This window comes from Somniosus microcephalus, chromosome 7, assembly GCF_052327205.1.
Source record: "Somniosus microcephalus isolate GS21.2 chromosome 7, FLI_Smic_1.0, whole genome shotgun sequence".
NCBI classification, from domain to species: domain Eukaryota; kingdom Metazoa; phylum Chordata; class Chondrichthyes; order Squaliformes; family Somniosidae; genus Somniosus; species Somniosus microcephalus.
This window is the reverse complement of record NC_140993.1, coordinates 69,951,548-69,966,854: the sequence shown is the minus strand read 5'-3', so window position 1 is coordinate 69,966,854 and position 15,307 is coordinate 69,951,548. Positions and strand designations below refer to the sequence as shown.

The 15,307-nt window shown below is 46.0% G+C and overlaps 1 protein-coding gene across 1 annotated transcript in view; it reads left to right on the top strand.

The window, feature by feature from the left end:
- LOC147114700 (tubulin delta chain-like) overlaps positions 1-15,307 on the top strand; it is an 83,058-nt gene that overhangs the window by 40,550 nt on the left and 27,201 nt on the right. The window contains 3 exon segments of the mRNA XM_085993938.1: positions 7,546-7,607; positions 10,790-10,841; positions 10,843-10,916. Of these exon segments, the coding sequence (XP_085850064.1) occupies positions 7,546-7,607; positions 10,790-10,841; positions 10,843-10,916 (188 nt within the window).

Genomic DNA, 15,307 nt, shown 5'->3' with positions numbered 1-15,307 from the left:
CCCAGAGTCCCGAGAGAGCGGAGAGGCGGCGGACCTGCGAGGGAGCACCAGAGGTGGCAGCGGTATTTAAGGGGCAGCCCTGAGACGGCGAGCAGCGAGGCCCAGAGAGCGGAGAGGCAGCGGACCTGCGAGGGAGCACCAGAGGCAGCGGCGGTATTTAAGGAGCAGCCCTGAGACAGCGAGGCCCAGAGCCCCGAGAGAGCGGAGAGGCGGCGGACCTGCGAGGGAGCACCAGAGGCAGCGGCGGTATTTAAGGAGCTTACCAATTCAGGTTCCGGGAGAGGGAAGCAAAAAGTAATCGAAGTGTGACATCACCAAAAAGCAGGTAAGTGATTGGTTGGTGAGTATTTTCTTTCTAAATTTTTCTAAACTTAAATTTTGTTGTTTCTAAGGTCTCTGTTGTGTAGCGGGGACTACTATTAAGCAAGGGCCTTTGAGTATATCATTTAATTGAAGTGAAATTGGAGAGATTCATTTAATTTTAATTAATTAATTAAAGGGTAAGTCATGGCAGGACAGCCCAGCCCCGTAGTGTGCTCCTCCTGCTCTATCTGGGAAATCAGGGATGCTTCCTGCGTCCCTGACGACCATGTGTGCGGGAAGTGTGTCCAGCTGCAGCTACTGAGAGACCGCATTGCGGCACTAGAGCTGCGGATGGATTCATTTTGGAGCATTCGCGATGCTGAGGACATCGTGAATATCACATTTAGCGAGTTGGTCACACCGCAGGTAAAGGGTGTACAGGGAGGAAGGGAATGGGTGACCAGCAGGCAGAGTAAGAGGCGCAGGCAGGTAGTGCAGGAATCCCCTGTGGCCATCCCCCTCTCAAACAGATATACCACTTTGAATACTGTTGGGGGGATGACGCATCAGGGGAAGGCAGCAGCAGCCAACTTCCTGGCACCATGGGTGGCTCTGCTGCACAGGACGGGAGGAAAAAGAGTGGAAGAGCTATAGTGATAGGGGACTCAATTGTAAGGGGAATAGATAGGCGTTTTTGCGGCCGCAATCGAGACTCCAGGATGGTGTGTTGCCTCCCTGGTGCAAGGGTCAAGGACGTCTCGGAGCGGCTGCAGAACATTTTGGAGGGGGAGGGCGAACAGCCAGTTGTCATGGTGCACATAGGCACCAACGATATAGGTAAAAAACGGGATGAGTCCTAAAAGCAGAATATAGGGAGTTAGAAGGTAAATTAAAAAATAGGACCTCAAAGGTAGTAATCTCAGGATTGCTACCAGTGCCACGTGCTAGTCAGAGTAGAAATAGGATATTTCAAATGAATACGTGGCTAGAGGAATGGTGCAAGGGGGAGGGATTCACATTCCTTGGACATTGGAACCGGTTCTGGGAGAGGTGGGACCAGTACAAGCGGGACGGTTTGCACCTGGGCAGGGCCGGGACCGATGTCCTAGGTGGAGTGTTTGCTAGTGCTGTTGGGGAGGGTTTAAACTAAGATGGCAGGGGGTTGGGAACCTGAGCAGGGAGACAGAGGAAAGGGAAACAAGGAAAAAAGCAAAAGACAGGAAGGAGAAAAACAAAATTAGAAGGCAAAGAACTCAACGGTTTAAATCAAACATGGTCACAGTAAATAATAATTCATATAGGTCTGAGAGCGTTAAAAAAACAAGCCTGAAGGCTTTGTGTCTTCATGCAAGGAGCATTCGGAACAAGGTGGATGAATTAGCTGCGCAAATAGAGGTAAACGAATATGATTTGATTGGGATTACAGAAACATGGCTCCAGGGTGGCCAAGGCTGGGAACTCAATATCCAGGGGTATTCAATATTTAGGAAGGATAGGCAAAAAAGAAAGGGAGGTGGGGTAGCATTGCTGGTTAAAGAGGGGATTAACACAAATGAAAGGAAGGATATTAACTCTGATGATGCGGAATTTGTATGGGTAGAACTGAGAAATATCAAGGGGCGGAAAACGTTAGTGGGAGTGGTATATAGACCTCCAAACAGTAATACGGAGGTTGGGGATGGCATTAAAAGGGAAATTAGAGAAGCATGCAGTAAGGGCACAGCAGTCATCATGGGTGACTTTAATTTACATATAGATTGGGCTAACCAAATTAGTAAAAATACTGTGGAGGAGGAATTCCTAGAATGTTTACGGGATGGTTTTCTGGAACAATATGTCGAGGAACCAACCAGAGATCAGGCCATCTTAGACTGGGTATTATGTAATGAGAGAGGATTAATTAGCAATCTTGTTGTACGAGACCCCTTGGGTCAGAACGATCATAATATGATAGAATTCTTCATTAGGATGGAGAGTGAAGTAGTTGACTCGGAGACTAGGGTCCTGAATTTAAATAAAGGAAACTACGATGGTATGAGGCGCGAATTGGGTAGGATTGATTGGGGAATGTTACTCAAAGGGTTGACGGTGGATAGGCAATGGCAAACATTCAAAGACAGCATGGATGAACTACAGAAGTTGTTGATCCCAGTTTGGGATAAGAATAAAACAAAAAGGGTGACTCAACCATGGCTAACAAGGGAAATTAGGGATAGCATAAGATCCAAGGAGAGGGCATATAAATTGGCCAGAAAAAGCAGTAACCCTAAGATTGGGAACAGTTTAGGATTCAACAAAGGAGGACAAAGGGATTAATTAAGAAGGGGAAAATAGAATATGAAAGTAAGCTTGCAGGGAACATAAAAACTGACTGTAAGAGCTTTTATAGATATGTGAAGAGAAAAAGATTAGTGAAATCAAGTGTAGGTCCCTTGCAGTCAGAAGCAGGGGAAGTTATAATGGGGAACAAAGAAATGGCGGACCAATTAAATGCATATTTTGGTTCTGTCTTCACAAAGGAGGACACAAATAACCTCCCAGAGATGTTGGAGTACATAGGGTCTAATGAGAGGGAGGAACTGAATGAAATCAGTATTTGTAGGGAAATGGTGTTAGGGAAATTGACGGGATTGAAGGCCGATAAATCCCCAGGGCCTGATAATCTACATCCTAGGGTACTTAAGGAGGTGGCCCTAGAAATAGTAGATGCATTGCTGATCATCTTCCAAAATTTGCTGGAATCTGGAACTGTACTCATGGATTGGAGGGTAGCTAATGTTACCCCACTATTCAAAAAGGGTGGTAGAGAGAAAGCAGGGAATTACAGACCGGTAAGCCTGACATCGGTAGTGGGGAAAATGCTAGAGTCCATTATAAAGGATGTAATAGCTGAGCACTTGGAAAACAGTGACAGGATCGGACAAAGTCAACATGGATTTACAAAAGGTAAATCGTGCTTGACTAATCTACTGGAATTTTTTGAGGATGTAACTGGGAAAATAGATAAGGGAGAACCAGTAGATGTGGTGTATTTAGACTTTCAAAAGGCTTTCGATAAGGTCCCGCATAAGAGATTAGCGTGTAAAGTTAAGGCACATGGGATTGGGGGCAAGGTATTGACTTGGATAGAGAACTGGTTGGCGGACAGAAAGCAGAGAGTAGGAATAAACGGGTCTTTTTCCGAGTGGCAGGCAGTGACTAGTGGGGTACCACAGGGATCGGTCCTTGGACCCCAGCTATTCACAATATACATTAATGATCTAGATAAGGGAACTAGATGTAATATCTCCAAGTTTGCAGACGACACAAAGCTGGGTGGGCGTGTGTGCTGCGAGGAGGATACCGAGAAACTCCAGGATGATTTGGAAAGGTTGGGTGATTGGGCAGAAGCATGGCAGATGCAATATAACGTGGATAAATGCGAGGTTATCCACTTTGGTGTCAAAAACAGAAAGGCAGACTATTATTTGAATGGCAATAGACTGGGAGAAGGGGAAGTGCAACGAGACCTGGGTGTCCTTGTGAACCAGTCGCTGAAGGTAAGCATGCAGGTGCAGCAGGCGGTGAAGAAGGCAAATGGTATGTTGGCCTTCATAGCGAAAGGGTTTGAGTACAGGAGCAAGGATGTCCTGCTGCAGTTGTACAGGGCCTTGGTGAGACCACACCTTGAGTACTGTGTGCAGTTTTGGTCGCCTTATCTGAGGAAGGATGTTCTTGCCATGGAAGGAGTTCAGTGAAGATTCACAAGGCTGATCCCTGGGATGGCAGGAATGACATATGAGGAGAGATTGGGTCGATTGGGCTTATACTCGCTGGAGTTTAGAAGAATGAGAAGGGATCTCATCGAAACTTATAAAATTCTGACAGGTCTGGACAAACTAGATGCAGGTAGAATGTTCCCGATGGTCGGAGAGTCCAGAACCAGGGGTCATAGTCTAAGGATAAGGGGTAAGCCATTTAGGACAGAGATGAGGAAGAATTTCTTCACCCAGAGAGTGGTGAACCTGTGGAATTCTCTACCACAGAAGGCAGTTGAGGCCAAGTCTTTAAATATATTCAAGAAGGAGTTGGATATATTTCTTAAGGCTAAAGGTATCAAGGGATATGGGGAGAAGGCAGGTACGGGGTACTGAGTTTGGATGATCAGCCATGATCTCATCGAATGGCGGAGCAGGCTCGAGGGGCCGAATGGCCTACTCCTGCTCCTATCTTCTATGTTTCTATGTTTCTATTTCATAAGTCATTTCCACATGCATGACAAGATTCATGTCATTCTTCCTGCCTGAAAGATTGGAAGTCCGGCGGCTTCCTTCTACCAAATTAATCGGACTAAGAATAGATGCAGTCGTTTGGATCTCCATTGGAGGCCAGAAGGCACGTCTCCTTAGACCGTGTTTTGGTCCCTGGGCCGCTTGGTTCGTACCGACAGGTCAGCAGCGTCCGTGTCGCCTTGATCGACCTGAGGGGGACTGGGGAGATCGTGGCTCCGGGTGCAGGCCCCCACCGGCGCAGAGCTGGCTTCACCCTGCTCAGTAGTCAGTGACTGACCGGCGTCCTGGCTTCGGGTGGCCATCCTGCGAGAAGCGCTCTGTTCCCCGGGTTGATCCGGCGGAATAGCTGGCAGATCCCTTGACGTCCCGGGTAGGGCGTCATCCTCAGAGGAGTGCAGGGTATCGGCGTCATTAATATGGATCCCACTATCGATTGGGTCCGTGGGACCGGTTGGGCAGGGAGCCAGATCCTGAAGTGACACTGTGGATTCCCGGCCATCAGGGTACCGCACGTGCGCATACGTGGGATTGACATCCATCAGTTCCACTTCGTCGATGAGGGGATCACTCTTAGAGGATCGGACGAATCTTCAGAGCAGTACGGGGCCAGGAGCTGCCAACCATGATGGTAGGGACGTCCCATGAGTGGAGTGACGCTGGAACCCGAAGAATCGTTCGTGAGGAGTAGTGTTGGTGGCTGTAGAAAGAAGAGACCTGATGAAATGCAACGCGTATGGGAGCATTGTTTCCCACTGCTGGTCTGATAGGTTGTGTGACCTCAGTGCAAGACGAACAGCGTTCCAAACGATGGCATTGTATCTCTCAACCTGTCCGTTTCCAATAGGATGATACGGTGTCGATTTACTTGTGGCGATTCCCCGTTGGGAAAGATAACTTTTGAGTTTGCTTGACATGAAGGAGGGACCCCGAACAGAGTGGATGAAATTGGCCATACCGCAAAGGGAAAAGACCTGATCGAGGCATTTGATCACTGTGGAAGTAAGCATATTGGGACTGGGGAAAGCAAAGGGAAAGCGTGAATATTCGTCCACCATAGTAAGCAAGTAGGTGTTTCGCATTGAGGAAGGCAATGGCCCTTTAAAGTCAATGCTGAGTCGCTGCATAGGCTGTGTAGCATGTATGAGCGAGCCAACCGACGGACAGAAGAATTGCGGTTTTAATTCTGCACAAATTCTACAAGTGGAGCATGTTCTTTTCATGTCTTCCGTAGAAAATGGGAGATTTTTAGATCGCACAAATGCAACATACGGGTAACGCCAGGATGGCACAAGTCAGTATGAAGATCCGTAAGAGTCGAAGTTGACATGGAAGAGCAGAATGCCCGCGTGAGGGTATCTGGGGCCACATTCTCTTTGCCGGGTCGATAATGTATGGTGTAGCCAAAGGCAGTCAATTCCATCCTCCAGAGCTGTATTTTGTTATTCTTGATCTTAGTGCGTTTCCGGTTATCCAGCATAAAGGCCACAGAACGCTGATCAGTTATGAGCATGAAATGGCGACGAGCGAGAAAATGACTCCATTTACGTACTGCTTCGATGATAGCCGTAGCCTCCTTCTCGACAGGAGGATAATGGAGCTCGCTACCCTGCTACGGGTCGACCGCCTTGATTCAAGGTAGCCGAGATCGCCACCTCCGATGCAACGTACTCGACCACGAAAGGGAGATTTAGTTGTGTCCTTCACTAGTTCCTGTTAAAGAATGTCCTGAGCAAGCTGGGCCCATGCCCGAGTATTTATACTCTTCCTGGACAGCGCCACCAGCAGGCCGCCCAGTATTATTTCGTAAGTCATTTCCACATGAATGACAAGATTCATGTCACCCATGACCTTCTTCCTCAAGAGACTACAGTGCTACCGATTGAGCCAGGGCCTGAAGCCTGTGTTTCCACTCCGAGATCCCAGTGACTCTTCGCAGGACAGTGTGGATGTTGGGTGAGCACAGAACTAGGCCCAGCTGTGATAAAACTCCACAGCCAGAGTAGCCTGACAACTTTTTAAAAAATGTATTCCTGGGATGTGGGCAACACTGGCAAGGCCACATTTGCCCATCCCAAGTTGTCTTGAGGGAACATTTCCCCTTAGTAGAGGGGTCAATAACCAGGGGGCATAGTTTCAAGGTAAGGAGCAGGGGGTTTAGAGGGGATTTGAGGAAAAACTTTTTCACCCAGAGGGTAGTTGGAATCTGGAACTCACTGCCTGAAAGGGTGGTAGAGGCAGGAACCCTCACAACATTCAAGAAGCATTTAGATGAGCACTTGAAACGCCATAGCATACAAGGCTACGGACCAAGTGCTGGAAAATGGGATTAGAATAGACAGGGCTTGATGGGCGGCATGGACACGATGGGCTGAAGGGCCTCTTTCTGTGCTGTATAACTCTATGACTCTATGAGGGCATTAATATGATGTTGGACTGGAGTCACATGTAGAGGTGGTATGTTCCCTCCTGGCAGTTGTCTTTGCCAATTTTTTTCTGGCACCAGTCCACAAATTACCAAATTTATTTGTATTCAAAATTCATAGCTTAACACAGTGGGATTTGAACTCATGACCTTTTGGTTGCTAGTCCAGTATCAGGACCATGTGGCTACTGTATCCTATAACTCACTGGAAGTGGCGAGGCTGCCTGATCCAAGTCGCAGAAGTCATGAAAGGTCTTAATGGCAGACTCATCATTAAGTTAATCGCATTTTAACGAGGTGTGAACAGTTGTTTGGACTGCCCGAAATAGCCGGCATGCGTAATACGTTCTAAGCTGTGCCTGTGTAATTGACGCCTTTGGTGATGGCGAATGGTTAGCGCCATTTTCCTGATATAGGCGGCTGCCCATGATAAGTGTGGACGGTGTAAGTGGTGGAGATTGGACTGCCCTTTGAGACTGACCGCTGTTGAACTATGGCCAGCTGCACTGATTGCGATTAAACTGACATAACCTTTGTATTTCGTTAAAGGTCATTCAGAGATTCAAACGTTTTAGTTGGCCTGAGAGGAAGAGGCAACAACTGGGCTTTTGGTGAGATTCCGAGGCGTAATTTAGGCTTTTAAAGCTAAAAGACCTTAGCCTTTCTTATCTCTCTATTTTATCAATACTGTTATGATTGGTGATTCTCCACACTTTTCTCCTCTTGTTCCTCCTAAGTTCCAAACACCGTGTCCTACACACACTTTCAGACTGAATGCTCAACATGTCCAACCAATGCAGAGTAACAATCAACAAAGCCAACAGGATGTTGGACTCCATAGCCAAAACAGTAGGTTATAGGTCACAAAACGTATGATCAAACTGTACAGGGCTCTGGTCAGACTGAACCCTGAGTACTGTGTCCAAGTGGACTGTGGTATACTTAGGCATCCAAAGGGATTTGACAAAGTTCTTCACAAAAGACGACCACTGCAGTCAATGGCACTGATTATCAGGCGCTGTGTATAGCGGGCGGCCGATTCGATACTGCCCGTTTTGCGCCACCGCCCGAGATGAATTTCTAGGCCTATATATACACTTCAGCAGGGGTCAGTGGATATTCATTTTTATGGGATGTAGGCGTCGCTGGCAAGGCCAACATTTATTGCCCATCCCTAATTGCCCTTAAGAAGGTGGTGGTGAGCCGCTTTCATGAACTGCTGCAGTCCATGTGGTGAAGGTACTCCCACAGTGCTGTTTGGTAGGGAGTTCCAGGATTTTGACCCAGTGACGATGAAGGGTCAGTGATATACTTCTAAGTCAGGATGGTGTGTGACTTGGAGGGGAACTCGGAGGTGGTGGTGTTCCCATGCGCCTGCTGCCCTTGTCCTTCTAGGTGGAAGAGGTTGGGGGTTTGGGAGGTGCTGCCGAAGAAGCCTTGGCGAGTTGCTGCAGTGCATCTTGTAGATGGTACACACTGTAGCCACGGTACGCCGGTGGTGGAGGGAGTGACTGTTTAAGGTGGTGGATGGGGTGCCAATCAAGCGGGCTGCTTTGTCCTGGATGGTGTCGAGCTTCTTGAGTGTTGTTGGAGCTGCACTCATCCAGGCAAGTGGAGAGTATTCCATCACACTCCTTACTTGTGCCTTGTAGATGGTGGAAAGGCTTTGGGGAGTCAGGAGGTGAGACACTCGCCACAGAATACCCAGCCTCTGACCTGCTCTTGTTACCACAGTATTTATGTGGCTGGTCCAGTTAAGTTTCTGGTCAATGGTGACCCCCAGGATGTTGATGGTGGGGGGTTCGGTGATGGTAATGCCATTGAATGTCAAAGGGAGGTGGTTAGACTCTCGCTTGTTGGAGATAGTCATTGCCCGGCACATGTGTGGCGCGAATGTTACCTGCCACTTATCAGCCCAAGCCTGAACGTCGTCCAGGTCTTGTTGCATGGTTGTGAATGGTGCTGAACACTGTGCAGTCATCAGTGAATATCCCCATTTCTGACCTAATGTTGGAGGGAAGGTCATTGATGAAGCAGCTGAAGATGGTTGGGCCTAGGACACTGCCCTGAGGAACTCCTGCAGCGATGTCCTGGGGCTGTGATGATTGACCTTCAACCACCACAACCATCTTCCTTTGTGCAAGGTATGACTCCAGCCAGTGGAGCGTTTTCCCCTCGCTATTCCCATTGACTTCAGTTTTACTAGGGCTCCTTGATGCCACACTTGGTCAAATGCTGCCTTGATGTCAAGGGCAGTCACTTTCACCTCACCTCTGGAATTCAGCTCCTTTGTCCATGTTTGGACCAAGGCAGTAACGAGGTCGGGAGCCGATCACCATATAGTGATCAACAATGAGAATCCCGGGCTGATTTTTACCCCTCTCTCTTTAACCCAGGCCAATTACTATCTAAGGTGAAATCAATTACAGTAACTCAGCCCAGACTGGGGATCAAACCTGCCGCCTTTGGGCTCAACACACTGGAAGATGCTTTTACCCGGTAAGCCACTAGGGGAGCTAGATTTCCCATCCAGAGAACAACAACAGCAACAACTTGTATTTATATAGCGCCTTTAACATAAAACGTCCCAAGCGCTTCACAGGAGTATTAAACGACAAAAAATTTGACACCGAGCCACATAAGGAGAAATTAGGGCAGGTGATCAAAAGCTTGGTCAAAGAGGCAGGTTTTAAGGAGCATCTTAAAAGCAGACAGGTTTTGTATTGATTTCTTTGTGAGTTCAATGACGAGACATTTATGAAAGAGAATGAGTTTTTATCTAAAGTATGTTCAACTCTTGTTAACAGCATTTACAGGAGACATCATGCTAGAAATCCATCTAGAACGAAACTGAAACTAAACTGAACTGCCTTGCTTGTCTCTGTCACATGCCCTCTGCTGGTCAGGCACAAGCAATCAATACATGCAATCATGCTGGTAAGGCATCATAATCGAACAGGCAAATACCATCTCTATTTGCTGATATCATTACAGGTTTAGGCAGGGAATTCCAGAGCTTAGGGCCTAGGCAACAGAAGGCACGGCCACCAATGGTTGAGCGATTATAATCAGGGATGCTCAAGAGGGCAGAACTAGAGGAGCGCAGATATCTCGGGGGGAGGGGGAGGGTTGTGGGGCTGGAGGAGATTACAGAGATAGGGAGGGGCGAGGACATGGAGGGATTTGAAAACAAGGATGAGATTTTTGAAATTGAAGCGTTGCTTAACCGGGAACCAATGTAGGCCAGCGAGCACAGGGGTGATGGGTGAACGGGACTTGGTGCGAGTTAGGACACGGACAGACGAGTTTTGGATGACCTCAAGTTTACGCAGGGTAGAATGTGGGAGGCCAGCCAGGAGTGCGTTGGGATAGTCAAGTCTTGAGGTAACAAAGACATGGATGAGGGTTTCAGCAGCAGATGAGCTGAGGCAAGGGCGGAGACGGGCGATGTTACGGAGGTGGAAATAGGTGGTCTTAGTTATGCACACCCAAGCCCTTGTAGGTTATGTCTACTGAACAGTGTAAGCTAAATAGTGCATAGGGTGGAGAGGTGGAGCAGCATTTGGGTGAGGACAGGCTGGGCATCAGATGGGTAACAAGAGGCTGAGCAGCTATTTAATCAGTGTTGGCGAGTGCCAAGCAGCACTGTTCAGACATCTGATCAGCAATACAATTCAGAGATTGCTACTTTTTTTGATCAGTTGGTTATATTGATCATTCTAACAGGATTACACTGTATGCAAAGGATTCATATTGATCCAGTGAGGCTTAACAAGCCACAATCTACTTACAGGGCATCATGGACTGTGGACAGAGGATGCCAAGAGTTTGCTTCGCTACACCATGGAAAGAGGTGGGACACCGGGACAGTTACAGTGGGGCCATACTGTTGCACAGTCTCAGTGGTGGCACAGGGTCTGGTGAGCGAAGCAAACAGGTCAAAGGTTAATCAAACAGCTAGCAGGCAGCAGTGTATACAACAGACTTCTGTTACTGTGAATTATGTGTCATTGTGAAAGCTCCACTCGGTATGGCTCTTGCCTCTGAGTCAGAAGGTTGTGGTTTTCAAACCGCACTCCAGGACTTGAGCACATAATCCAGGCTAATGCTTCAGTCCCGTACTAAGGGAAAGCTGCACTGTCGGAGGTGCCGTCTTTCAAGTGAGACGTTGAACTGCGGCCCCTGTCTGCCTGTTTAAGTGGATGTAAAAGACCCAATGAAATTTTTTTGAAGAAGTGCAGGGAAGTTATCCCAGTGTTCTGGCTGACATTCCTCTTTTATCCAAAACCACCAAAAAAACATTAACTGGTCATGATCTCATTAGCTTGCTGTACACAAATTGGCTGCTGTGTTTGCCTGTAAAACAACAGTGGCTACACTTCAAAATTAATTTATTGGTGTCAAACTCTTTAGGATGTGCTTTCTTTCTTTATAGTTGAGAATTTCACTGTCTCACAATATTACCCAGGCAGCTTAGCCATCAGTCTCCCAATTCAAGGTCTTTCAACATACGGGCACACGAAAACATAAACCAGAAAAAAAAAAGTTCCAACTAGACCGTCCCATACGTGATAAGCATCACGTCAAGAGTCTGCACATCCCCAAGGTCACTCTTTGGGTAAAGAAGTTTCTTCTGAATTCCCTATTGGATTTCTTGGTGACTATCTTATATTGATGGCCTCTAGTTATGCTCTTCCCCACAAATGGAAACACACTCTCTCTATCCACTCTACCAAATCTTTCACAATTTTATAGACCTCTATTAGGTCACCCCTCAGCCTTTTTTCAAGAGAAAAGAGACCCAGCCTGTTCATCCTTTCCTGATATGTATACCCCTCGCATTTCTGGTATCATCCTTGTAAATCTTCTCTGCACCCTATCCAGTGCCTCTATATCCTTTTCATAATATGGCGACCAGAACTGCACGCAGTACTCCAAGTATAGTTTAACCAAGGTTCGATACAGGTTTAGCATAATCTCCCTACTTTTCAATGTTATCCCTCTAGAAATAAACCCTAGTGCTTGGTTGGCATTTTTAATGGCCTTGCTAACCTGTGTTGCTACTTTTAGTGATTTGTGTATTTGTACTCCGAGATCCCTTTGTTCCTCTACCCCACCTAGACTCGCACCCTCCAAGTGATAAGTGACCTCCCTATTCTTCCTACAAAAATGTAATACCTCATATTTGTCTATGTTGAACTTCATTTGACAATTATTTGCCCATTCTGCAAGTTTATTAATATCCTCCTCAATATTGACTATCCCCCCCAATTTGGTATCATCCGCAAATTTAGAAATTGTGTTTTGATTCCAAAGTCTAAATCGTTAATGTAAATTGTGAACAACAGTGGTCCCAGCACTGATCCTCGTGGAACACCACTACCCACCTTCTGCCACTGTGAATAGCTACCCTTTAACACAACTCTCTGCTTTTTGTCATGAAACCAGCTAGCAATCCATTCTGCTACTTGTCCTCTGACTCCGCATTCTCTGTCCTTATTCATTCGTCTATTATGGGCTACCTTATCGAAGGCCTTTTGAAAATCTAGATAAATTACATCTACTGCATTACCATTGTCTACTCTCTCTGTTACCTCTTCAAAAAATTCAATAAGGTTGGTCAAGCAAGATTTTCCCTTTTGAAATCCATGCTGACTATTCATTATTACACTTTTCGTTTCTAGATGGCCTTCTATTTTCTCCTTTAGTAGGGATTCTATTATTTTTCCTACCACCAATGTTAAGCTGACTGGTTTATAATTCCCTGGACATGGTCTATCACCCTTCTTAAATATAGGTATTATGTTAGCTGTCCGCCAGTCCTCTGGCACTACACCTTTTTTCTAATGAATTATTAAATATGTGTAGTAATGCCTCTGCTATCTCTTCCCTAGATTCTTTTAAAATGGTTGGATGCAATCCATCCGGACCAGGGGTTTTATCCTCCTTGAGTTTGATTAGTTTATTTAATATATCCCTTTTTTTATTTTAAATGCACTATCTCATTACTCATCTCATCATCCAATGTCATGTCCACCTGTTCTATCTCTCTGGTAAATACCAAAGCGAAATAATTATTTAATATTTCTGCCATCTCCCTATCATTACCTGTGGTATTGTCCTGTCCATCCCTTAATGGCCCTATTCCCATTGCAACCTTCCTTTTTTATTGATGTGCCTGTAAAATATTTTACTATTTTGTTTTATGTTCCTTGATAATTTAATTTCATAGTTCCTCTTTGCTTTCCTAATTTTTTTTGACTTCTCTCCTAGTCCCTTCATATTCTTTCTTATCATGCACTCCTCTGCTGTCTATGTACTTAATGTATACCTCTTTCCTTACCCTCAATTGTTTCCTTATGTCTTTATTCATCCATGGAGTCTCATTAGTGTTTAGTTTGTTCTTTCCTTTTAGCGGAATATATTTTTCCTGCACTCTGTTGAACACTGTTTTAAATGTTTCCCATTGTCGCTCTACAACATTGTTTGCCAATATTGTTGCCTATTTTATCTTCCCACGTTCTATCCTCAGACCCTCAAAAATCAGCTTTTCTCCAATCTATTAACTTGGTTTTTGTAATTCTTATGCCCTTCTCTATTATCAGCTTAAAGCGTATTATACTATGGTCACTATTGCCTATATGTTCCCCTATTTTTACTTCTCTTATCTGCTCTGGCTCATTCCCCATATTTATATCTAATAGCGAATCCTCCCTTGTTGGGCTTTTAACATATTGGGTTAGAAAGGAGTCCCGCACACATTGTAGGCACTCTATTCCCTTTACCTACCTCTTCTGTCCAATTAATATCAGGGTAGTTGAAATCCCCCATGATTATTATTCAATGTTTTTTTACTAATTTCTCTAATTTGTCTGCATATTTCTTCCTCCACCTCCCTTCCACTATTAGGTGGTCTGTAGACACTATTAGGTGGTCTGTAGACCACACCTATTAGTGTGATTGATCCTTATTATCTTTTATCTCTATCCATATGAATTCTATTTTTGTCTTGCTGATCGCTGCGTCACTTTTTTCTACTGCCATTATGTTATCCCTAATAAGTACAGCTACTCCACCTCCCCTTTTCCCCCTCTCTATCTTTTCTAAATATGTTATACACGTGTCAATATTGGATGAGGACAGGATTGAGTTCGACTGTGATGCCGCTTACAGTCGAATAGTAACTTTTGCCCTTTCTAGATCTGTAACATCCTCTCTAAGACCACCATGCACCAGTTCCATCAAATACTCAAAGAATTTCAGCACCTTTCAGACACTTCTCAATGTTCATGAGAGGGCGGTGAGCAGGGTTTGAAGATAACTTACCATTTGGTCTTCCCCCAGTGACTCAGTGGATAAAGGCACCGTGTGATTTAGGACTAGCCCATCAAAAGGGTGTAGGAGGCGAGCAGTGGGTCTGCGGGGGTCAGAGGGATTTGAAAGTGCGCTGTAGAGGTGAGTGATGAGTGCAAGTGTGGAGTGGTAAGTATGTGATGTGAGTTTAAAGTGTCAGAAAATGTTAACTTACCTTTGTTTCTTATTGCAGCCATCAGCCGCTGTGGAGCCGGAATCCCCAACATCTCCATTGTAGAGATCACAGACTGGCTGCTGCATCCTCCGATCCAACAGTCATTTGATTTCTGCAAAGTAGAAAGGTTTGATGAATCCTGAACACAAGGACTCATCAAACTACACAGAATGTCAGTGTTTGACAGCTTCACAGAGTTGTCAAACGATGACATTTCTTCTTTCAAAAATTCTTGACAGATGACGTGCTCTGCAACCGGCTTCGCCCTAATTGGCCTGCTAAACCCACCAGGCGGACTTAACAAGGTCAATCAGGGGAAAATCCCGCTGGTTGGCCAGAAGTTGGTGGAGGCGGGACTGAAACCCAACAAGTGGGAGTCCCGTCTCCAAAAGCTTCCCATTGAGAAAATCAACCCCCATGTCTCAGTAATCCCTACTATGTCTGGTTCCTCCCAACGCATGATTGCCTCCAGCTCCCCTGTTTTATTTTGGACATGGTGTGCATTGCTGTACAGACAGTTTAACTCATTTTTAATAGGATTGCATCTCAATTTATGTTTTACCATCTTTTTAGACTCCGGGGGGAGAAAAATTGGGTCGCGCCCCCTTTGGGACTAATTTTAGCGTCCCGAAAAAATCAGTGCCCCCGCACCCGAAATTCACTAGTAGCACCCCAAGAGGGAGGCGGGGCGCTACTGGATGCGCCCCGCCTCCCTCTTGGGGCGCTGCGAGTCAATATCACAGCGCTACATGATAGTAAAGGGGAGGGGCCGAGCGCAGCGCT